At 35.8% G+C, this 26,928-nt stretch overlaps 1 protein-coding gene across 1 annotated transcript; it reads right to left on the bottom strand.

The window, feature by feature from the left end:
- Nucleotides 1-2,290: 2,290 nt before the first annotated feature.
- LOC121425268 (nuclear receptor subfamily 4 group A member 2-like) lies at nucleotides 2,291-25,044 on the bottom strand. Its single transcript, XM_041621296.1, is given in 7 exon segments — nucleotides 2,291-6,001; nucleotides 6,545-6,723; nucleotides 7,227-7,429; nucleotides 8,245-8,408; nucleotides 8,597-8,726; nucleotides 9,532-10,664; nucleotides 24,569-25,044. Coding segments are annotated over 7 exon segments (2,184 nt in total). The 5' UTR covers nucleotides 24,687-25,044; the 3' UTR covers nucleotides 2,291-5,744.
- Nucleotides 25,045-26,928: the final 1,884 nt, after the last annotated feature.

Below are 26,928 nucleotides of genomic sequence, written 5' to 3'. Positions count from 1 at the left end.
ATTGTATTTTTAACCTGATTTGCAACATTATAGATACGCTTTATTTATTAATGACAACGTCTCGTGAATTTTTTCATTTGGATTATCCAACCTTTCGAATAAAGAACCCTTATTTCAGGACTAACGGATCTACGAAAATAGCGAATCTTATTTCATTGTCAGATTAACGAACCTTTGGAAAATATAAACACTATTTTCTTTTCGGACCAACGAACCTTCGGAATAAAGCCACGAGATTTGTCTTGCCTGCATGCGCTATGCAGAGCAAGACTATATTTGCGCCGTTTATTCCGACGGCGGCGGAGTCGTCAATATTGAAATTGTAACCAGAGTTGAGTTTTTGAAATTTCATCTTAGCTAGAAAATTTATAATCATGGACCTAGTTCATGAAACTTGGACATATAATCAATTACCACTGATCGTCTTACACGAATTTCAGGTCACACAAGTCATGTCAAAGGTCATGTACACGTAGGTCAATGATCTTATCAACACTGAAATCTTAAATGTTATCATAACTTTGAAAATAAATGGATCTATTGCATGAAACTTGTAATAAGGGTAATCAAGTATCACTGATTTTTTTTGCACGATTTTCAGGTCACATGATCGAGGTCAAAGGTCTTTTTACATCAATGAAGTTAATGTTTTATTGTCATGTCAATGATTTTTTTTTATTTAATCTTAGTTGTTGTTTTGAAAGTGTGCTCTGCTGCCATATGAATCGCGTTATACAGGCGAGATGGGCTGCCAGTGGCGTTCCACTTGTTATTTTCAGACTCACATGAACGAACATCTTGGTTGATGCATTATCTGTATTTTGGAGTAACGAGCATTCGGAATTATAAACATGTGGAATCATTAAATGTTGGAATAGCGAGCCTTCACCCAACATCCCCCAATGATTGTGTAACCAAATTTAATTGTAGTATCTTTTTTTTGCTGAAAAAATCAATCACAGGTAATTCAATCAAACAATAAATTGATTTAGTATATTTTGTTTGCTATAATTCTGTATACATTTTCTTGCAACTTATTCTTAGGCTATCCCAATAGTTTTTTTTACAAGTTTATAGGCACTTGAAATGTACAAGTATTCCTATGTCAAACACACACACGCGCATTCCTCGTCTGTAACATCAAATACAGGAGCGCACACACACGCCTACCCACATGTAAACACTCTCTTACACTCACCCCCGCATACACACACACACTTGATCTCTAAACGAAACTGTTAGTGTTATCGGCGAGTTATGTTTGTATATAACTTATAAGTCATTTTTTGAACAATGATCTTGAACGGGACGTTATTTTAGGCCTTCTGCCAATTATCGAGGTCTTGTTACATCGAACATGTACATTTTGTACAGTGATAGATAACTTGATTTTCCAATGATTATTAATGAAGTAAGTAGACGATCTAACAGACATTAAACTCTACAGAAAGAAATGGTTGTGGATACTAGATGACAGGAGGTTGGGTGTTTAGAATATGAGATTGTTTTATAGTACATGACTCAGTACTTGATATTTCCGAGACTAGAATTATCTGTTGTAGGCCTAAAATAACGTCCCGTTCAAGATCATTGTTCAAAAAATGACTTATAAGTTATATACAAACATAACTCGCCGATAACACTAACAGTTTCATAATAATATGCATCTGTATAGCGCCGTAATGTTGATATAAAAACTGCATACCATTACTGAGGACTTGGCTAGGCTACTCTGATCGGACGCTCGAACGTTCAAGGAACTTCTTCATACTGGGTACCCATGATTTACTATACCTGGGTGGAGAGTAGCAAATGAAGATAAACGCCTTGCCAAAAGTACGCGGGTGCAGCGGTGGAATTCGAATTCCTGACCTTTTGGTTCAAAGTCTGGAGACCAATCAACTTAGCCACAACACCTCTACAATTGGTTTCAAGTTTTAATTATGCCATTTTTAAATTGAAAAACACAATTTAGTGGGCAAGAGGTGATTTTTGTTTTCGTAATTATTCACTCATTTCCCAATAATTATTTTTTGCAAACCAATCCATTCTATATCTTTCTCTTTCCCCCACTCTGTAAGCTTCACCTTTCCTGTTAATTTTAATCTTAGTATTTAGATTTATCAAGTCCATTACACTACCGTAATATCTGAATGTCAATCGATCAATCCATACAAAAATCCTTTAAAAAACATCCATCCATCAATCAACCAACCAATATCGATCATCAATCAGATAAATGAACATGGCAAGATCAAAATAAAGTAAGACTGAGCAAAAAGTTATCGTGTCAGTGGACGTTTTATTTTAGCAGTAATATCATATAAAACTCCGAAGAACATATACACTCATATAGCATAGCCTAAAAGTACTTGTATTTATTTCAATGACATAACAACAAGCGTGCGAGCCTCTGAGCGAGACTACGCTGAACATAAGATAGATTAAATTCTTTGTTACTGACGGAAAAAAAGAAGAAACCATGTCGAGAATGATCTTCTTCATTCCAACTTATGTATAGCTTGACTTATGCAAGGTAAATTATGACATATAAATATACGATATCGTTATTTCAGATCGTATAGATGCTTTAAATTTTGATTTTACATAATAGAAAAAAATATTGTAATCCATTAAGTGTCCAAAAATATTGTTCAGCCTGTTAACGCGTTTTTTAATGTTTTGATTTAGAATTTCAATTCGACTTTAGGGGCTTGCGCATTACAGATAATACCACTTTTCGTTCAAAATGAACATAATTAAGTACATTTACTATCGGCACATGTATACGTAGAAAAATAATAGCTTTATTTCTGATAGTTTTCTTTCTCTCACACTCTCTCTCCGATATACGAATTTGTATAAACGTGCTCAAATTTGCACACAATCTGATTCCATATAAAACGAGGACGACATTGCACTAAATGTTGAGATGCGATACGAATAATCAACACCATATATAAATTTATATAAAGATTAAAGCATCTACCACAATTAACAACATCCATTACACGATTTTGCGGCAGAAACATTTAAAGTGTGTTCAAAATAAAATTCTAACTTATAATATACTTGGATTGTTGTCCAAAGTAAAAAATAAAATCACAAAATAATATTAAAGTAAATCTTACACTAGAGGGGAAATTTACGTCAATGATTCATCGTGCAGTATAATCGGAAAATAAACTTGTGTTAATATCACACATCAAATAATAACACTCGAACTAAAAATGCAAAATTGCTATAGTTAGAGATTCACATATCTGAATTCCACTACATTCACGTTATAAAAATATACAACGGTGTCTATTTCTTTTCAAGTATCCAGATAACAGATTTTGGCAGTATATGATTCATGACAGATCTTTAGCAACGTAATTGCATGTTCTGTTATAACAGTTATAAGGTCGAATAAGTGTTACACAAGAACGCATAGTATGCTATCAAAGTGTGCTCACATTCATAATGCATTTGAAAAGACACAACGGCTAAAACTTAATAGATTTTTCTAAACTGACTCTGAATGATCGAAATTCGTACTCCCATAATTGATCACATGACCTGTCTCACTTTTGAAGCGAAGTATAAGGAGCTCACGATAAATGCTATTCAAATTATCAAAACACTCATAGGCCTACACAGATTTATATTCATCTAAATAAGTCATCAATTATGATTATTTTTTTAACATCCACAGAACATGTCCACGTTAGCAATAATGTAAAAAGACTGCAACATCTCCTGTTTTATATTTTTCATCTTCATAGCAAAATGGTATAAAATGACTAGTCTACAGAACCAGTAAGAATTCAGTGTCAAAGAGGCAGTGGACCTGCCAATAAACATGTCTACTCGTGCGACATCATTATCCTCCTCTATCCTTCCTCCACAATCGGTAAACAAAAATGTTCTCGTAAACAAAATGTAACAAAGTTTATATGTATAATGAATATTCATGTATCTCCTTTCGTATACACAATAATTAGCACATTTCAGTGATCATAGCATAGACATTGTGTACTGCAATACATTATCTGAACTATAAAATTATCTACAATCTCACGCTTTCGAGTGGAGTTCCACAACACCTCGTAATATTTACAAGAATATTTTCGCTATATAATCATCAGAGGTTTGCAGCTTTGTACAGTGATATTTGTGAGACTCTTCTTTTTGCACATCTAAATTTCTTTCAAAATCATAGCCTTTGGTGTAAGTATAGTTTATATATATAAAAAGGTGCTATTCTACATGTTCTCAGGTCCCTAAGAACGCCATGAAGGTAGTGCAGAAAGAAATATATTACCATGATTACGGATACTACACCTAGATTATTCTATGATACCAAACGATACATGATTAATAGTGTGCCATTTTCTTGAAAACAGTACATACAGCTGCAAATTGGCAACACTTACAAATTTTCTGTATCATCCAATTTAAAAAGCAATTTATCAGCTGCTATCTAGCAATATTTAACTACTTTATATTTTACTTTCAGCTTGAATTAACATTAGAAATCTTGCCTCATGATTTTCATATTTAACTAAAACTCATTTTACGAAGAATCATTGTCGATTCAATGCAGCAACAAGGAGGGAAGAAAAGAAAATATGGAAAGAAAGAAAGAAAGGGGGGAATGGATGACTTCTCTAGCCGCTAAAAAAATCCTGTATGTTTTCTCTTCAAAATTAAATAATTCGGTATGAGCTTGTGAAAGACTGATAAACGAAACATTTTGCATGATATACTTTCCTGTTCAAATCTACACCACTTTCGTTTTACGATAATTGCGATATCTAAGGGCATCTTTTTCCCTTGTAAAATAATCATCGATTATACTTTCAGTCTATTCATTATTTCGCGATCCTTCACGACACCAGAGCTGATCATGCCGTCATGATTTTCCAGGATATAATATTTAAACTTGACCCAATAATGTGTAACAGCTCATTAGTCGAGAATGATTTCCATCGTAACAACGTGATTTAACAGGGTATTTCATTGTACTCTACCAGGTGAAATACCTCCTTATTAAATACTCGTCCTGTGAATATTGGTATGCACATCACATATCAAATAAAAGTCTTGAAAATTTGGAGTCCGATTTCAAAATTTTCAGGTTAGCATCATTTTCATAATTTATATGAAATTAAATAGGTGTGATAAGATTGAAGAGCAATGAATTAAAGCATTAATCATGTGGATACATTGAAATTAGGCTTATTTCTTTCAAATTTGATAAAAGCTTGTTATAAAATTGATTTAAGCATATTTTGCGACAAATTCGTGTAAAATCGTATGAAAGTATAAGATGGTTATGATTACATAAATATATGAGAAAGTCATTGCTTTCTTGATAGTACAAATTTGTTCACAATTCATAATTATTACAAGCTAAAAAAAGGTAGAAATATAACATAAATACAAGCAAAAAGTAAAGTGGTGATTGCAACATTCATAAAGAGTAATTTGACCTTCCGGAGGAAAAAAAGTATACAATGACAAGAAACAAGAAGGAAAAGACATGGAAATGTGACTCAAATTTAATAAAATAAAAACACAATAGCTAATACCAGTTTCGTTAAACGAAAGTGCACAGTATCTATAAATTATTTAGAATTATCTATGACAATGATAAACGTAAAGCCTAATCATTTGTACTGTGAGAATAGTAAAACATGTCAAACAACTAATGTGAATAACTTTTGAGTAGAAATGTCGAATATCTCTTGAACCCAGAGTTAATAAGGCAAGTTAGGCTCATAAGTTTTTTCGATGGTGCCAGGAACAGGGGCGGCTCCTTCTACTTTGAGTGCGCATAACCTCTGGCGTCCTTTCTTGCTCAAAACCCGAAGTTCAGGGAGCTGCATCAGCATCCGAGAAAGGAAATTGGCTCGCGTCTGCGCACTCGTGTTGTAAGTCACGTGATCGTTGAGACAGCCGATGATTCTGTTTTGAAGCTGACTCACTTTCTCAGGTTCCTTTAATCCGTGTCTCTCTGTAGGTATTCATGAAATAGAGAATAATAAAATGACAAAGAGATGTAAAGATTAAAATTACAGCCCTATATGCTTTCTGCTTAATTCACAATGAACTGTTTCCCTTCTAATAAAAGACGGTGATGACCATTTTCTCATAAAGAAGTCAATTCGAGTACTTAGCAATAAGATATGACAATTATGTTACAAAAAATGGATAATAATACTATATCAGGAAAGTTGAAAGTAAACTGGCAGACAAGACTATATGACTACATGCAAAAACACCCGGGTTAGTTCTGAACACGTGAACCCATTATTTAAACACTGCAAGAATTTTGGAAGCACCTGGCAGGTTTGTACCAAGAGCAGTACAACACCCAGTCAAGTCGGCAGGTTTCGCAGCACTCTTTTTCACCAAGAGTTTTATCAACAGGCTGGAAGGAATATAATCTTATTTTTAAGTTTTGTGTTGATTTTGATAGTTGACGTAAATCTATGTTTAAATGAATGTGACGTTGTGATAAATATACAGCGCAATCATGGTTCTGTTCATCACTTACCGGTAATAAGAACAAGAGATGACAGACATGCGAACGAAGAGATGTCGATTTCAAGAGATGAGAGTACTTTCGAGAAGGTCCGTATATCATCTAACCATTCTCCAAAGCCTCGTTCACATTGCTGGTTGTGGAGGACGTTTCCATTGCAAAACACTACATATGGATCGTCCGGGTTCACTCTGTGAGAAATAATATTGGACAAAAAAACAAGAAAAAAAATTACACAAATGTTCCACACAAAGGAGTGACTCGCTTTCATTCCTGATATCACGCAGATATAAACATGACATCATCATTTCTTCAGACTGTACCGGACTACCACACGAATGAAAAAAATCGGGGGGGGGGGGGGGTTGTTGCTTCATTGAAGCGTGTGTTCTCTATCAAGAGCCGAAAATTATTCCAATAAATTGTGTACATTATTATCTATGCTCATTGAACTTTGTAAAGCGTTGTGACTGAGTGAATATGTTATGCAGATGGAAAAAACAACTTGTTTTGCATAAAGTACAGAACGATTTCAGACGAATATGTCATACATCAACTAAATAGATAAAGAAGACCATTTCCCCCTGGATTTTTGCATTTAAACAGGTTATATAGTCGCTGGCTATCATAATGAGCTTGAGTTTCTCACACATTGAGGTGTTTATGATAAGTAATTAGAACCGAATAATGTTACCTGTATGCCATCTTGAGAACGAAGAGCTCAAGGCAAGACGATTGGAAAAGCAAATCTTGATCTTCCCGGCAGAGATCGCTAAATCCAGGAATACGCTCCGCCCAGGACCGGATGACGTCAATAGAAGAACAAAAGTTGTCGTAGAAGATTTGCAGCTGCTCATTCTCTGGTGGTGGTGAAATGACGTCACCAGGCAGCCGAAACTGTGAAGTCAATCCAACCGCAAGTCATACAGAAGAATGAGATGGAGATGGGCCGAGAGAGAGAGAAAGAACGGGGAGAATGATGTGGTTAATATAGTGTCATGTCCCAAGTGATTACACGCAAACCATTGATCTGAAAGGCCGACCCATATATGCTAGTAAAACCCTTTTCCCCATCTATTATTAATCTTTTATATGACTGCCTATTTCCCCGTGAGCCCCACTAGCGAAATTGATTGCATTGTGACGTCATATGAGGCTATCCTGGTTTGCTGAGGGAAATCGGGGCAGCTGTGTTTATTTTCGTTCTCCCTTCTCTTTTTCAGAACGTTGTAGACGTCATAATGGCTAAATGACGTCATCCAGAGGTATCACATCCATCACTTTATCAAGCCGTGTCAAGCATGCCTGACGGGAGCATTTTGTGGAGAACCATCGTTTCAAACCTGGCCCATCTCTGCTCGGTATGTAATTTCCTTTCCCTTCCTGTCCTACTTTCTATTCGATGTGACGTCATACTGAAATCATTGTTCAATATCACCAGGACTGGGTGGATACGTTCACCTCGTTTCCAGCCATCAATTTCATCAATCTTTCGCTTCCGCTGTAGACCATATTCATAGCTAAATTAAAAGTTCCTCTTGCCGCATGCGATCAGTACTATGCATCATAACTTTTCTTCATCAAAATGAATTAGATATATTTTTTGAAGTCAATGTTTTTGATTAAACTTCACCGCTAAGTTATAACCAATGATAGCCTTCTCCCCTTTCTTTAGTGGTTAATATGAGAGGGTTATGGTCATGTTTAGTTACCTGGCTGTAATCCCGATTTGCTTTAGCTGGTGAAGCATCAACGTGTGCTCTTACCAGGGCTGTGATAAGACTAACAGGAGGGGATGGGGGAGGGAGATCCTGAGAGTTCCGCTGTTTGGTAGGCAGTCTACCTCGTCGCCCTCGAAGGTTATCGGTTCGAACAACTGAAATAAAACCAGAAAGAGAAGCAAAGTGATTTTTTTCTGTATCACTTAATAAAGCTCACGCAACCATTCTGTAAATTTGTGTGGTAAAACATAGTCCTCTGTTGATCATTCATTATGTAATTTCCAAAGTGTAACGATGCCCTGATAAGAATATATCACTGGTGAATAAGTACTGTAAACCTTACCTTCTTTGACCATCCCGACGGCTAAACACTTTTGGAATCGACAGTATTGGCATCGATTCCTCCGTCGTTTGTCCACCGTACAGTTTTTGTTGGCCAGGCATACGTATTTAGCATTCTTCTGTACTGTCCTCTGTAAAGCAATAAAAACGTGTAATTATTATCATTTCTACACCTTTCATTTGCATCGATAAATATATGAAAAAAATGTCCTTTAAGGCTTATCAATCATTTCCAATTCTGAAGTGGAGGAAACTTTAAGACCTTTGGAAAATAAGTCAAATCTTTACTTTTTTCGTCACATCACTCACTGTGACAACCTGAATCTACGGGGATTAACCGAGACATTGCGGTGGAGTTTGTAACTCGCTTTTGTAGTGGAGTTTGTAGCTTTGTTGTCAGGGAAACGCTGTGTCATCCGCCTCAAGCTCTAAGATTGCGGCTTCCTGTTCTCACCCTTCTCGCCCCCCTCCCGGCGGCACAACTGTCGGTTTAGACGCAGCAGTCACTGCCAATTTGACAACTTGCCAGGGAAGGCACAAGTTAAAACTCCGGAACCTTTCAATTTTGTTACTGGCATTCTATGACGTCAATACCATGATGCAGACTCTTGAAAAAGTCTTCCTTATCTACAGGACGATGATCCATAGGGAATACCTAGACTTGTTATTTCCTCAAAGTTTGCTCAAAATGTATGCTACCAAGTGAGGAGAACAGGAGTGACGTTACCATATGTTTCTTTTGTTTACGGAATTCTTTCATATCACATAATTTCTTGGGGAAACTGGTTATGAAGATTCCTGCCCAGGCATCTAGAGTTCGGTCTTTTTTTTACCTACATGTAATCGTCAGGATGAATGATACCGTGAATACTTCTATTATTTTCATTATTTGCTTGATTTATATATCACTTTGATTCTAATATAATTTTAGTAAACGGTACAACGTATCTTACCTTAAAAAAACCCCTTGCATCCTTCGCACGTTCTGACGCCATAATGTTGGCAAGCTGCACTGTCACCACACACAGCACACATGCCTTCCTGAGAGGGCGTCCTAGGCGGTGTTATCATGGGTCCTTCTGGTGATAGTGACATGATAGGACTGGTTCTCCTTGCCCCGACCATAATGTTATGTTGAGAACCAAGCGGTGGGTTAGGTGGCATTGGGTAGTGATGAGGTTTGCTTTCCAAGATAGATGTTTCCGTACATGTCGGTATGGGACCCTCTTGTGAAGTACCCCATACAAAATGAGGAGGAACGCTCGCATCAACATGAATAGACGAAACGTCATGCGTAAAACTTGTGTCATAATAATCGTTTTGCTGAGCCACTGCAGAATACGTGCTGTGTGATGTTGTTGGGGGAGTGACTCCTGTTAAAGTTGGGCTGTATGCATGTTGGTAAGCTATGTGTTCAGACATAGAAGGGATCGCAGGAAGTGGATACTCCCTGTCGTAAGTTTCAGGTTGGGTTGCGCTTGGGAGAAACTCCGTCATTGAACTGAACGGGGGAAACTCTGGCGAATGTTCTTCGTAGTTCGGCCTCAATCCTGGGGGACCAAAACAGTCCTGAAAGTTCGGCAATCTGCTACTGGTGGAAGTGCAAACCGGAGGACTGCTATAGTTCGATGAAAAGGTCTCTGGCGTTTGAACAATACAAGGCGGTGAGGATGCGTCTTGCTTCGGGGTGTAAGAGGGCATACTGGCGGGCATAGGGGTAACGGGAGATTGCCTCTGGGGGGACTGATGAGGAGTGTGTTGCTGGTGATTATGAGGTGTCACTCGATGCTGGGATTGTTGTTGGGATTGAGGTTGAGGTTGCTGAAGAGGTGGTGATGCCTCTGACTGTGGATGTTGCACTGGTCGATGCGGTTGGGTTGTTTGTTGATTTGGAGGTGAATGATGATGTGGATGTGGATGTTGCTGCTGTTGTGAGATGAGAGTCCCGTCTGTACTGAGTGGTGGGCTGACTGGGCTACCTTCTGGTTGATTGGGACTGGTGAGATTCTGAAACAGTTTTGTTTCCAGTATATTATACTGGGATGACCCCGCGTTCGGATCGACGTAGCCTTTGATAAAAAGAAGAAAGAATGAACGATTAAAACAAAGTTTTGTTTTCCATGATACTTTCGAGATACATTTTGAATATTTCCGACGAATTAATTGCAGGCTTCGATATATTTAAATCTTTGAGTTATTGATAAGTCATATTATTCTTACATGTCGCCCAGGCCAAGTGATTACACGTAGAAATAAGTATCATGAAATAGTATTATTCTAAGGAGTCACAAGTGATTTCTTATCCATTTTCGCTTCAAATTTTAAGTACAAAACTAAACTGCTTTAAAATTAAATATAAAAGAGTTGAGTATATCAAACATATATTGATACTAATAAATGAATTACATATAAACGAACAAATGAAAACAGGCACTTGCAATGAATACTATGATAACTTTCATGCATTCTAGTGTTTTCCTTTTGTACATGTATTTCATGCAGTGATGACACGATGATAATAAGGCAACATGAAGAAATGGCTGATCACAGCATTCCATAACAGAATATGCACATACATGAAAAGGTGCGATAATTGTCTGAAGATTCGGTTAATTATTTTTGCGATTTATTTGCGGTAATTTTCTTTGTCAGTTGAACGGAAATATCGATTGAGGAGGTATTTTCGTTTGAGCGAAAAATGCCAAGATACAAAAAAGTTGATAGAAGAGAGAGAAAGAGAGAAGGGAGGAGGGGGATGAATTGATATTTCACATAAATGAAGAGACAAACAGGAATTTGAGCTTTCTAGTTGCACTTTTCATGAAAAGAAAACTAAATGAAATTAACGGATCACTGTCTCAACAACATTGTGTTTACAGACAATGATCAAGACCATGGGTGTTGAACACTTAGGATGATTATTATTGAGGTAAGCACCTGAATAGGCTTCGAAGTCATCAAAAGGATAGGTTGGGTAGCCATTGACATGAGGGTACCCGGTCCCAAAGGAAGTGGGTGCGCCTACCAGCATCATGGTCAATCTCGGGTATTGGTAGCGCCCCTTGAAGTCTCTGTGCGACGCCGTTTAAAGGGCTGCCGTACTTGGATGCAACACAGAAGATTCCCGCTTTAAGCACGGCTTCCGTTTTTTAATTGGTTAAATCTGATGTGACGTCACCAAATCTCAGCAAACCCAAGAGAAGCACCCGGCATTCACTGTGATATCGTCTGCTCCTAAAGGCCTGTATTGTGTTGTATGCACAGATTTGAAGGCATATTATAACCACTGTGTCCAACCGTTATATGTTCAAATTGAAACACAAATGCACATTATCATTGGAATATTGTGGTAGTATCATTACAGGCGTGCCTGTGTTTTCCATTTTTTCACTTCCACATTTTAAAACCCCCTATTATTGTCAAGTGTTATATACTTCCTATATGCTGATGTATATCAAAAGGTGGGGACACAGATCAAATATCCACCATCAATAATTGGTGGGAGGGTTATTGACGGACATTATTCTATCGCCTACCCAAGCACCAGACCAGTAAAACTATTATTTTAAGAACTTCCTGAATTGTTTCCAAAATGAAACTTAATTTCAACAACAATATTTTGAATGACAAAATTTGACTCATAGGTCTTGTTTTAGGAAATGAGAAAGTGCCCACATTAAGGTTACTCATTTCCAGTTTCTTGGAAACAAATAGATTCACAATGTGAAATATATTTAAAATGTCACATGAATTAAAAGATAATTTTATTCTAAATTGTTAATTAGCTCAAGAAATAGAGACATTGCTATGTTTCCCGCTAAACAGGAATCGATCATCATTCATTTACTTTGTTGGCATTGTTTTCATTCTTATTTGGAAAACATTCAATGACAATGTGGACTTTCTGTGAAAGAATATGTATATGGACTTCAGTATCAATAATCAGAGGTAGAATTCCATTGCATAAAAGAGATGTTAACGATCAAATTGTACACTTCTCACAATGTATGCAAGGATTTGCTGTCCGACATACTTCGAAGAAAGATAGAAACAGAGAGAGAGAGAGAGATAGAAAGATTGCGGCCAACATGTTTTGAGACATCTTAATAAAAATGCAGATAATTGCAGTCAACGAAGTCGTAACTCCGTTCGCTTCATCGAGGCGACGTAAATAGAATATATCAAAAGGAAAATCTGATTTACCATGCAATGACGTGGGTGTATTCTTACGATCACTGCTATATACTAAAACCATTCACTCATTTTGGCCTACATGGATGAATTGGTGAATACCCAAGGGGATATATGATAACTGACGTAAGTTTCTAAATATACTGTACTTATGACTTTTTATTATATTAATAACACAAACAAAGCGTGTTTCATCTCATAACTGTGTACAAAAAAGGTAAAATGGGGTCTTTTTTGGTAGCAAATTTGTCCCTCGAAAGAAAGTTTAAACATTGAAATGTCGGCACCCAGCAATAAAAAACATAAAACGCAGTATGTCTATGAAAGCGTTGATTGGATTCTTCTTACCAAATAAAGTTGCAATTGTGAACCTAGATTTAGGGTTATAATGTTACGGGTTTCGATTTGACTCACACCCCCCCCTCCTCCATTCATTCATTTAGCTGTACACTAAAGAGGCAAACACGCTCTTTTCTCTCTTTATGGTGATGATTTGTGTACATTTATCCAACTTTAGGCAAACTTATATATTTGAAAGAGTTTATCTTTAAGTTTTGATGGATCGGTAGAGGTAAACGTAACGGTAGAGATGTTTAATTTTGATATCCACTTCAGATTCTTTGGTATGAAGGCGGCAAATCATATTCACAATAAGCGCCTTTTATTTGAGCTCTGGAGATTTACCCCCACATATATTGGGGAGATATAGGAAAGAGAGTAAAACGATTAAACACTTGAAAATTCGCCCCTGAAGTGGCTACCAAAATTGATGTATGCTGAGTACATATACACAGGATGCTTACGCAAATCGCGCTACCCTCTCATCCACTGAATTTGCTATTGGATTTCTGGAAACTAAGGCGGGGCAAAGTGTTTGCATGCTTCACAATAAACATCCATCCATAATTGTCTGTAATAGGTTGCGATAGAAAACAGAAATATGGCCACGTTGGTGGGAACGAAATAAAAAAAAAACAGAAAACAAGTGGGCAATTCTTAATCTACCCCAGATGATAGCAAAAGGAATATTACGTACTTGAAGTGAAGCCGTGTCTACTACCCGATATATTGAGAAATTTGATGATGAAAATTGAGCGACCGTTCCATCTTATTTCGTCTTATATCCGTATATTATGAATACCCCGGAGTCTGTCCGCTCGCCTTGATATGAAGATGTATAAAGCTTGCATTGAATGCATTGGTGATAGTACATTGCCATACCCAACCCCTACATTGAAGACTATTGAGGTGGACAGGTACCTCCCACTGCGCGCATAATGTACAGAGATTGCTAGATGCCTTACCATTACATGGCGCCGCGGTACTTACGGACTAATATTGTTGTAGGATTTACCGATAGTCCTAGCATAGTAAAACGTATAAGAAAGGGATTTATGCATCTGTTTATAATGGAATCTGATTATACATTGAATATGGAATATTTTGAGAAAAAGTGCAAACATACTATGATCTATGTCAGTTTCGTGAGGTTAATAATTGCAAAGGAAAACCAACTAGGTCTATATCATCGATGTAGATATGGATGATCCTTTTTCTGAATATTATAGTACTATGTAAATTTTACACTGCAAAAATACCGTTGTTGATTTAACACAACTTTGGTAATCTATATCGGTCCACACCAGAGAAGCGTTTGAAACAACACCAGTTAAGCATCAAACCGATATTGGTTTAACACTAATTGGTGTTGCCTAAACGCCAAATTTGTGTTAGCCTAACACCATGCTGGTGCTAAATTAACATCGGCGTTTTTGCAGCGTAGGTGGTGTCAGCATCATAACAATGTGTACTATGCCATTATTGTTTCTCATTAAAAAGAAGAAGCCAGAAAATATTATTTCATTTTTTTTTTAAATTATGAAATAATATACCGTATACATTTTTTATGGAGTCTTAGCGAATATAAGGCCTAATGCAAAATAAAGTTGGTTCGATATTCACCTACTCCACATATTTAGTTTTAATTAAGTGTAATAAAGAGAACTGTATATGAGAAGCCAGTAATCGCAACAACCATGCACAGGCCTGCCGTTGGCCATGGCGTGTCGGCTTCAATTAGATGCGGAAAATATTCCAAGTATGTGCAGCCAGCTTATATGAGGCCCGGTGGTTAATGATATTAGCCTATACTGCTACCCGTCACTTCTATGTAAATATGATATGTATACGTTATTAGTCAGTGTATGTGCATATGAACAAACACACACACACCCGCACACCCACACACACACACATATATACATATATATATAATGTATATATATATATATACATACATACATATACCGTCATACCTAAAATCAGAAGCCATTTTGATAATTCTGCAATTTTGAGATTTTCATATAAGCTCTAAAATAAACTTTAAAAACCCAAACAGGTTGGCTGAGATGAAGAAATATCAACTATCGAAGAAAATTTTGAAATTCTGTCACAAACACGATAAACTATTAAGTTTATACCACGAAGGCTTCGTGTTTTTAGGGAAATCAATAATAAGACAGACAAATAAGGTGTATAATAATGGTAAAATATATAGCACACATCAAAACGCTATAATCAAGTCTCTATGCACTTTGGATAAAGATGTGCATGGAAATGAATGAAGATATTCCTCTATAAACAGAAGTAATCAGATAATGAATTTTCTTCATTGTAAAATCGACTTCATTTACTTGAATAAGATGATATCTTTATTAGTGTAAAGATATTGTGAATATAAAAGTAGACTTTCTCATGTATATGGAGTCACAGACGCTCTCACGCACAAAGGCATGCACACCCGCAGTCTCACGCACAGGCACTTTCACCCACATACTCTCTGATGACAACCAACGAATTGATACTTTGAAGTGAAAAGTAATTGCATATTTTTCATCGAGTGAAAAACACTAGTCAAAAGTGCTAATTCAAACTGACGTTTGCAAAGAATGTATTTTTTCATTAACCAACATTGATAAAAAGGATGATTAACACTCAAGTTCTGAAAGAAAAAGTTTCCAAAAGTATGTTAGCGCACAAGGAAAATTCCGATTTAAGGGGAAAGTATAAATGAAATACTGAAATATATTCGTAATCACCAGCAACCGCCTATAAAAACAAACTATTAAAAAATATGATAGAAGACATACGAATAAGTTCACAATTTCCGATCAGAAAATAAGAGTACACCTCCAAGTGAACCGTTATTCCTCTCTATTATGATCCTATTTTACAAGGTCATATTCTCTAAAATCTTATTTTATGACACACAAGGTAAAACGATGAAACGAATTAGGATTTGATAAGAATCTATCCATTCTTACCTGAGTCAGGAAGTACAAAAATATTCTCAAGATCTTATTTCACCACACTGTGATGGGTAAAACAATCTTGTAGCAGACGACAAATTGTGTTCCAGTATAAAAAGTAGTAAAATACTTGGAAGATGTCAAACAAAGTGGAAAACTTTCACAGTTGACTAAACAACTGCAAAAAGTGATGATGATTGCTTGTTTATGTTTGCTGTAAACCAAAACACCGGGCCCTCCTCCTCGTTCTCAGTCTCATTGACGAGTACGAAGACTGAAGAAACGATGCTGGTTGGTGGCACAAGCAAGCAAGAGTGAAACGCACTGCTTCTCTGCGACAAAAGTATAAACCCCTACTCGGGCGAGCCTCATATCGAATTGAGAAGCTATGACATCAGCAAAGCGCTGGTGTACGCTTCGTTAGAAGCGGACCTGGGACTGCACCATCATACAGGTTTGTGCGTGTAAGCCGCTCGCCTTGACGTCACAAGGGTTCGAGGGTTACCCTCGTATGACGTCAGAATCGACGTTGTCGTACAGTTCTCCGCAAATAGCGGCGCTATAAATAAACTCAGCCCCTTTACTGAGGTAGATGGAGGGAGCGTTGGGAGATGTATACACTTCGTATATGGATATATAGGAGTGTGTGCCTTACAGTGTGCTAGTATGCGAAGCTTCTCTTCGCTTCTCTTTATCATTTCTAAGGACGAGTTTTTATTCTAACAAATTGAAAATATAAATGTTGATGCCGCTATGAAAAAAAGCATTCTTTTTGATCATCAAATAATACATTTGATAATTTTTCATCCCTGAACATCTTTAAACTCAAAACAACATCTTGTATTTGCAAATTCGTTAAAGACCTCAGCGAAACAGAAGAGTATTTTATCAGTGTTCTGAAAAATTCAGTTTTTTATATTCATAATTTATGTATGTTTTGATTTTGGGGGGCAAATAATCAAATCTTAAAGGAATATCAATTTTTCGTTGATAAAACAACTTCAAATATTTGGGATGTATAAATAGAAAATACTGATTTTCTCTATGTTCACTCTCTAAGAAGTGATTTCAAGAGTGAGTTTGCAATAAAAAGGAGTAATGTCATCTCAAAATGAGTGAAATTATTCATGTTAACTCTGGAATCACCCCCTTAATAAGATTCACTTATTTAGATATTAATAACAACGCACTTTCCAATAAATAACACCAAATAAACCTTAAAGCCTGCAATGTTTTTAATGAAATTATTGTATGTATTCGATTGACAGCCAAAAGAATTCTGAAGCCATACATTTTAGTTATTGTGTCACCTAGGAATAGTATGGTTTCTATTCTTTCACTCTTCATAATGTAAAGACAATGCACGATTGTCATCTTGCTAATATCACTAATAGTAAACTTTAAATTCAAACTACATGAAGGATTTTACAAATGGTAATATTCTGAAATACAATCATAGAAAGGGGTAAAATGTCTGGAGAGGGAACACAGTTTTGAAATAGTAGATGATCACCCTTGTGTTAGGTTCTCCTTATTTCTCCGAGTGTAACAATTTTCGTTCGGAATACAGATGAATATTTTAAATATATTTATCTCTGATAATAGCAAAGCTTATAGTCACCCTTCGATCATTGCAAATGACGAGATAACATTATACCTCTATGATATATATCTTTCGTATCTTTTTCGTTTACTTTTGTAATGTTTTATCTAATGCATCTAATATCTCGTTTACAGTAAACGCTATATTTTAATCCGAAAGGGTGATATTGGACATTAAAAAAAGAATGTTAAACCGTTGTTAAATAAGAGTCAAATATTACACGAATTATGGAGCCTTTCGAAAACAATCACTTAACAAAGTGATTATGAAATGGATATCCAATGCATTATATATAGAGAGAGAGCATGCAAGCTTTTACACGAGCCTTATTGTCGTCATCCATCTTTTTGATCTTTCATCATGTTTATAAGTTTCATTTTTAATTATCATTGTCAGTGCAATTTTTTTTCATTTGATATTTGTTTTAAAAGAGATGTAGCTATTAATGCGAATTGAAAATATATTTTCTCAGGAAAGAATGTATTATCATAAGAATTTATTTTTCATGGACGGAAAACTCTCTTAAATTCATCTAGCCCATAACCTAATTTAATCTCATTCGGTGGTATTGACTGGGATAGTTTAACGATTCGGAGGTAATTCCTTTTAAAAGCAATGTAAAGGGTATAACCCGAAATATCTCCGATGTTGCTTGAATTCGACAAATATCTTAAAGCACAATAATTGTATTTATGTTCATGTTTTATTTTGAGTAATTCAGCTCATGTGTCAATAGCTTCGTTTGGAGGTTAATATTCATGGCGGCTATGATTACTAAGCTAGTTATGGAAATGAAGCACAACGAAAATTTGGTATCGTAAGCGATTATTGTATTTATTTTCATCACTTGAATAGGTCAATAAGAATAACGAATGCTTTGCCAGTTTTTCTAATGTCTTGCATTGTGTCATAATATAAAAGTTGTCATATATTTTGAGTATTTTAAAAGAAATCCTAGAAATCCAAAAGGGGACCGATTTAATTGAAAACCGAGCGAAAGAAATGATAGCAAATGATTTCTAACGAAGAACCCAATATTGTTTTATTACATGTTTGATGTACATGTATTATACTTATTTCTATAATTATTATGAAGTGTTTTGAAACATACGCCCATGAAGATAAGTCCTTCTTATCAAGAAATTTAAGTTATTCACTGAGAAAGGTACAGACAAAAACAAGAGACCATAAACTTTTAACTAGCTTTTCTGTCTTTTTTTTAAATGTCTGACCTTATATGGTATCAGATTATTGAAAGCTGCTGAAAATAGGAAAATGAATTTTCAAGGTAAGAAACTTTATGGATTCAAAATGTTTATTTATTCAATAATTCAATTTTTAGAGACAATAGCATTCGCCATTATACAAATTCAATTTCCCAATACTTTGGGTATTCCCAGGCAACAAAATCAATTTGTAAATCTATCAAACCCGTAAGAATACAAGGAATTCAGAATGCTAAGCAATAGAGCCATGAATAATATCATAAACATGTCAACAAAATTAACAGATGAAATAAGAAAAACAAGTATGATATCACAACATGAATGAAATGAAGCATTAAAATAGTCTAAATAAAGAAAAAAAGTAACATTACCATTCACCATGTCCTACGGCACCCATTCGAACGAAAGGCGAGTCTAGGAGGTGGGCATGGACCAAAATATTGAAGATATCACCAACTGCTTGGAGTTGTAACAAAAAGTGAAAAATGTTTTCGCGGTTGGGCCTTTATATAGAATTCAGAGAGCAGTCAATGCATAACGGTATACATTGTGGATAGGAATCTATCAATGCGACTTTCAAATGTTGTATGGTTTCCCTGAGAAGTATGAGTTGATAACGACATGGGGGCGTTGGTGTGGAGATTAACGGATGTCTATAGGACGATACACCGTGACGTGATATATTTCCTCATGTTTGTGTAAAGTAGTTGGGGGATCGTAAAACTTTATGAAACGTCTGACTTCAGAATACGAAGTAGTGAATATCATATAACAGAAACATGATTTCTCTGTAAAATATACTGATGAATGGATATCTGAAATCATTTATGCCTTTCTATGCGAAATGAAAGGCATAAAACGGCCTTTATACAGTGCGTATCAAAAAAAAAAAAAAAACTGGACAGATTAGAAAAGTCTATAAAATTTTTGTTTCAGATTATGATATCTATATTTGGTGTCAATATGTGCCCTGGAGTCTTATCCTTCAAATGCCATTAAAATAATTTAGTTTCTTTCATGCTTGAGCGAACACGGAATGTTTTTATCTGGGGTAACAAAGGAGGCTTGCGCCAAAATGGCATAAAATGATAAATATGTTGGTCGGACTTCTTGCTAATCAGCAGACTTCCTCTTAACCTTTTCATTATCTTTGCCATAATTTTCGAATTATGCGGTGAAAATTCATTTCCAAATCTATTTATTTGCTTGAATAGTTCTGTTGTTGTTCCTTTTTAATCTGTTCGCTTTTAACTTTGAATATTCCTTCTTTAGGTAAGAACATTTTTTTTAAACCAAAGTATGGGAGAGCGTGTTTTTTTTTCAAATCATTTCATTATGTGCTACAAAGGTTATGGTGCCTTTGAACAGTGGCATACTGAGGGTGGGGGCTCGGGGTGCTTCCCCCCAATAAAACAAATATTACCAAGGAAAAAAGGGGGAAAGGGAAATAACAGAAAACATAGAAAGTGAAGTATGATATCATTTTCTGAATATTATGCAAAAATCACAAGATTGGACAAGTGGACATTGTTGCTTGCTCTCTTCGCAACTTTTTAATACATTTTACCCGATCTGCCATATCTTGCTCCTTCAAAATTGACTCAATACACCATTGCCATTGAAAGATATGAATCCTTTCCTGTTTGTCCTGTCAAGCACATGATTAAACTTGGTGAAGGGTTCAATAACCCCTTGAAAATGGGATTCATGTATTTTATAGTTACCATAGCATAATTTGTTTCACCAAATAATTCTTAAAGGTACCATATCATATTTTCTTTTAAACATAATAAAAGGATTTGAATACTTACAAATTTTCCCAATCAACAATGCAAATCTTCTTACTTGGGTTGACAAAAAGTCTCTTCTTTTCTTACTTATGAAGGAAAATTCAAGGGTAAAAGAAGTTTAAATGAAAAACAATATAATTCAGGTAAATAAATAAATTTGTAAATGAAATTTGACAGCATAATTCGAAAATTATGGCAAAGATAATGAAACGATTAAGAGGAAGTCTGCTGTTTAGCCAAAAGTCTAATCATCAAATTCCTCATTTCTGACATTTTGGCGCAAGCCTCTTTTTTGAACCCCCGACAAAAACGTCCCGTGTTTGCTCAAGCATGAACAAAATTATTTTTTTAAAGTGGCATTTCAAAGATAAGATCTTAGAGCATCTATTAACATCAAAATATAGATATAATAATTTGAAACAAATGTTTTATAGACTTTTCAAAACTGTCCCGTTTTTTTTTATACGCACTGTATTTCCCCATGCATATAAAATATATCGTAAGATTTTACGAGGTATAAATCGCCGGATGTCTGGATGCGAAATAGTAATGCGAAATAGTAAATATCATATAACAGGAACATGATTTCTCTGTAAAATGTACTAATGAATGGATTATATGAAAATGAAATCAGTCATGCCTTTGCTAAACGGTGTAATACGGCCCAGTTTGATCAGAATGTACATTCTCTATTTTTCTAGCCATATAACATGTTATAATTTTGGATATGTGCACTTAGGGCAAGACAAAATGACATGAAGAGACGGTGTAGCATATAGGTCAGCGTGGTTTCTTCATTCAATATTTTTAACAATAATTATGTCGAGGTTGAGACGGTTGAGTTGATTTTTTCGGCTATCTACATGGACATACAATGACATCTTTTGCATTGTCATGATAAAACCTGATTTGATATCAAAATATTTAATTGTTGAATTTTCTACCTCAACTAATTTTCCACTTCCCTTTCCAAGATCAAACAGGACAACTAGGCGATAGCCTTTAACTATGTTTGGAGAGTATATTCATGACATGGATGTCAAATTGTTACATTTCCCCTCCCTAAATCTATGTTTTTCTTATTCAATTTTCTGACATAAACTGCATTATCTTTAGAACCATCGCATATTTAATTTGTGTTGTATCTATCCAATCTAATTCTATTACTTTCCACGAAAGTTGTCATTAATTCTGTTAACTGAAGGCTTGTTTGATTGAGTTGACTAAATTTATTCCTCTTTAATCATATCAATTGATGTAATCCACAGTACACCTTCATATACTTCTCTCTTTTTTTGGTTATAATCGAACTTTTCAAGAACACGTGAATGGATTTGTGCAAGAAACACATATATTTCATTTTAACCCGTTTAAAACTCTACAGAAATGAAACGTGAGGAATAATTATTGTATGAAATATATTCAAATATAACTGGAAAAAAGACACTATTATAAGAAAGAGATGTGAATGGCATTTGCGTAATTTAATTTTCAGTTGCGCCGAATACTGGGTATGCAATAATTACATTAGAATGTGCATCTTACTCATATCCAAGAAATCATAAATAATATAGAATTATTGCAATATAGCATATGTTTAATTGAGTGTAATTTTCTTAATCCTTTCAAATTTGTTTTATTGAATGTATACTTCTTAGCTTATTTTCAATGACATTTTGTTTTAGTTCTTTTCAATTATTACAGTATGTTATTTCTATTAAATGTATTTTAATGCATCGATTGGTGTTAATTTGTTAATAACTGAAAAAAAAAACTTCATTCCTTACGCTTGTATTGACCTTCCGCTTGTATTGACCTTCCATGGTATTATATCAACGTTAGTCATACTGCATTGCTCCCACGAGAAATCTTGGAGCCAGGTATTTAAACAAAATCTATCTGGACAAGATTCACAATTTGCTCGCCAGAAGGATATTCATATCTCTCATAATGACGGACTTTTACGTGAAGGTATATGCGAATCCTTCTCTTAATATTGATGAATAATGGAGTTCAGGACGAGGGAGATTAATTATGTCACACACCAGTTGGAAGACCAGTTTGGCTGTGTTGCACATATAGGTAATGATCGAAGCAGCTACATTGAGACAGCTGGTAAATACCTTCAACATATTGCCAGGCACCCTCGTTTTAGACATACCTATAACGTCGGTTTGCACATGTGGGAAAGTGTGTAGTACATGTATCCTTAAAGCTCTAGAATCGAGTCATAAATGACAAATTATCCAAGGTGACTCGATGAAGCTATTTATCCTGGGTAATAATGCTCAACAGATCCGCTTGTCATCGTTGGATATAAGCAAACACATTGGCAGAGGTACAAATGCTCAAACCTTGAGTAACAAATCATCAGAATTATTCCCTTTATCATTTCCTGTATCAGTATACAAAGGAGGAATATCATCTTCTTGTAAGATACCTGTTATCTGGATTTCCGGGTTTGTCATCTGGTTGAATTTGCAGGAGATGAAAATACATTCCTTGAGAATTATATTCTTATAGGCCTGTAGAATGCTTGTTTTTTTTCGCTCTTAAGTTTTAAACATCTACCATTATTTGCAATGCTAGCTACATTCTGCTCTCAAGAAGAAGAAGAGGTATCATATCCGTCAAAAATGCTCCAAATCCATAATGATAAAGAGAAATACTCAAGAAAAGGAATGATTAATAATATTCCTTTGTGAAGAAGAGAAATCCATCACTTCTCTCTCAAACCATGTTTTTTTAAATTAACTTTCCTGTATTCGTGAGTTAATTCTTGTCATTAGGTCATCAAACATCTCGAGGCAAATCGTCCTTGGCTCGTTTGATATATATTAATCACATCGTATTGTATGGAATGATCTCTCTGAGAATAATTTTCATTGCTAAGCTAAGCTACTAGATGAGACTTTTTATACACACACGAGCGCAAAGTTAAACCTCCCTTAAAAAGATAGCCGCCTACACACTGAAGGAATCCCGATCCAATCTATCCTCGATACAACTTCCATATATTGGCCTCGGCGCTGATAAGCATCATGTACATCAACATACAAACAACCCTCTCCCACCCTCCCCACACACATAGACACACACACACACCTCATGCCAAGCACACTATATTCTTAGTATGCATGATTGCATGCAGGAACACTGTTTGACCGGGGCAGTTGAATGCATTGCAGAGGATAAGTGAGTCCACGACTGTGAACGTACTTTCATTTTTTACTACAGTAGACGTACTTTTATTAAGTATGCGGTCTTCTTTGATCCGGGAGCATGCATGGACTGCCTAAGATTGACACAAAGTGGACATATATTAAAAAAAAAATCGAAAAATCTAATCTTGGAATACCGTCGTCTGAGAGTAAACAAATGGACATCATCCCCACTGTAATCCTTCTTTGGATCAGAATACTTTATAACATGAAGACGATGGAGGGGGAAAAACAAAGTACCATGATTTAAGGACAAAGCAATCGATTAACATCTTGCTTTTATGTAGATGAATTCTGCGAATTTGAAAAGAACATCATGCAAGATTAAAAATAATTTGATTTCTCAATATATCGTGGAGTCAATATAAATAGCCTACTAAACTAAGACACAGAACAGGCAAAAAGCAAATAACCTGTAGCAAGTTTACAAAATAATAGCTTTACGTGCTGCAAAACATCTTACAGGTTGCAAACAGTTCACTTAAGGTATTTTAAAATACACGGGATGATTCACGACAACCCGAGACAAAAGGGCACTTGAAAAAAAGTCACATGCCTATTACAAAATATTTGATCGCGGCAATCACGGTATCTGTGCATTAATTAACCAAGCCAATTTGACTGAATGCCTCACCCGAACGCCTGGTTCCGTTTCGGTCCACTGTTGCCCACTCTTCTTCAGACTCCTTGTTTAAGAATGTTCCAAACTTCAGTTGTAACGGTGGAAGTAACACGTGCATGGAGCTCGCCATATACGGGCGAAACCTGGCCCACTTCCAAGATCCGATATTTTGAGGACAAATCAGCAGCCAGCTACAGGACAGTGTTTGGCTAGGATAATCCAGCTTGCCTCGCCTGAGAGAGGGAGAGAAAGTGCGAGAGGGGGTTTCGAATCTCCTCCCGTACTGAGCCGCACGGCGAAGCTACGAAGGAACCCTCTGAACCACACAACACAGACTGATACAATGGTATCGCAGTGCTAACGGTATGGGGCTCACTTGTAACTTGCCTTGAGAGCGGGCTCGCGAACAACGACGCTTCTCCCAAGCTCATCGGCTTGCAACTCCGGACCTATATCAATACATCGCTGTGTATATGTATAGAAGGCAATTCATCGCTGTGGTTGACGAGAAAAAAATACGAAGACCCCCCGAAAGGCGCCCCGATCGACGTCATCGTGAGCGAGAATTGTCGTCATGCATTCCTTAATATCGCCGCCAGCCAATCAGCGCGCACCGATCTAATTGCTTCTCCCGTGCACGACGACCAGACGGGATTGCAGCTAAACGACGAAGTGTGACGTCACATTGCCTGCTTTCGACCATGCAGCAATGTGAGTAATTATTCAACGTCGCACTGGCTAAATGCGGCCTGGATTGCATTAGCATGTTATTAGTGGCTAAATCGGGTGTCTGTTCGTCCCAATCTGAACTAATCATGAAAGAAACATCTCTCTTCATCTACCCCTCCAAAAATAACACGGTGTGCAAGAATAGCTAATAGGTGCTACACACATACCTAGCACCTGTTAGAAGAAACAATGACCGGTCAGATAGAACAAACCAAATATTGATATAGCTACTAATGAAAAACTGCTAAAAACAATAAGAGAAAATACAAATCCCTATCCCCGCTTGTTCAATATCTACGTTAGATTTCAAGGATAGCATAAAATGATCAACTACTATGTCCATGTATCATACACACGAACGGCAGAAATGGGATTTCGTTTCCCTTGTATTTGTAAATACACACCACTACCTATAAAGGTGTAGATAGAGTGCAATGCGGCTGGGGTGTATGTATCTGCAGTGCAGAAAGTAATATAATTATGTACCGAGAATATACACTGTCAGCGGAGAAACTATTTAAAAAATGAATGGGAATATTTGCGATTTGTCAACAACAAAAGTACAGAGTGGAAAATGTGATTTAGAATGGACTCGATACGCTTCATATTTTCTTACTACAGAATGATTGGATTGATAATTGTTATATTACCAAATTAAAACAAACAAACAACAAATATGTTGGCGAAGGAAAATAAAGGGAAAATGACAATGACCAAAACAAATAATAAAATGTGTTCTACGTGAAATAAGCCTCGATTTTTGGACATATCCGATATAATTCAGTAAATGTTAAGTGACATTTATATCGAAAAAGACCGTATACACGCATAGAATTGAAAATAATTTCAATAATAAACTTAAGGTATTCCAATTTAAGCTTCTTTTCATTAATATGATCGGTATGCAAATCAGGAGGTTAATGACGCAATTACATTTTTTTTAAATTTCATTAAATGAAATGTGTTTAAAATTTTCAATCGATTTGATGATAAATAGGATCATCATTGCTTTACTGAATTGTGATAATGACGATTTTAAATGTTTCATGGGTAAATTAAACACATTCTGACACTATTGGAGGAGCAACTTGAATATTTCGTATTTCATAATTAAAACACAACACATCTCGTGTGTGTGTCATTTGTTCTCTATTTTGCATATCGCTCAGGATGTGGATTGTGAGTTTCTCTCTCCTTATTACATACATAAATATAAGTGAATTTTAAAATATCATAACTTTCTTATTTTACATCTGATTACCAAGAATTCCCATTGTTATAATGGTTTGATTTTTGCACTTAAAAAAAAAACCTAGAGTCGAGGTGCACTTGGCATATAACAAATAGTTATGCAGTATCCATGAATAGTTATTTAAACTTCTTGTTAATCAAAGCCATATAAAATTTGTTAATGATCCTTTAAAATCTTAAAGTTTGAAGCCCTAAACCAAGTACCAAAATGTATGAAATCATGGATGGTTTAGCCGTTAACATGATCAATCAAATATCAACAAAAATATAATTATTTCAAGAGCATTTACAAAAGGCATTAATAGATACGCACTTGGTTTATCGATTTCTAAGTGAAAAATCCTCGTATGTACTTAGTTCTGCTTTTTCTGACTGCCACTATTCTGAACATA

The sequence above is a fragment of the Lytechinus variegatus genome, chromosome 1 (assembly GCF_018143015.1).
Source record: "Lytechinus variegatus isolate NC3 chromosome 1, Lvar_3.0, whole genome shotgun sequence".
NCBI lineage: Eukaryota > Metazoa > Echinodermata > Echinoidea > Temnopleuroida > Toxopneustidae > Lytechinus > Lytechinus variegatus.
Note: the sequence above shows the minus strand (reverse complement) of the source record. Positions and strands in the feature narration are given on the sequence as shown.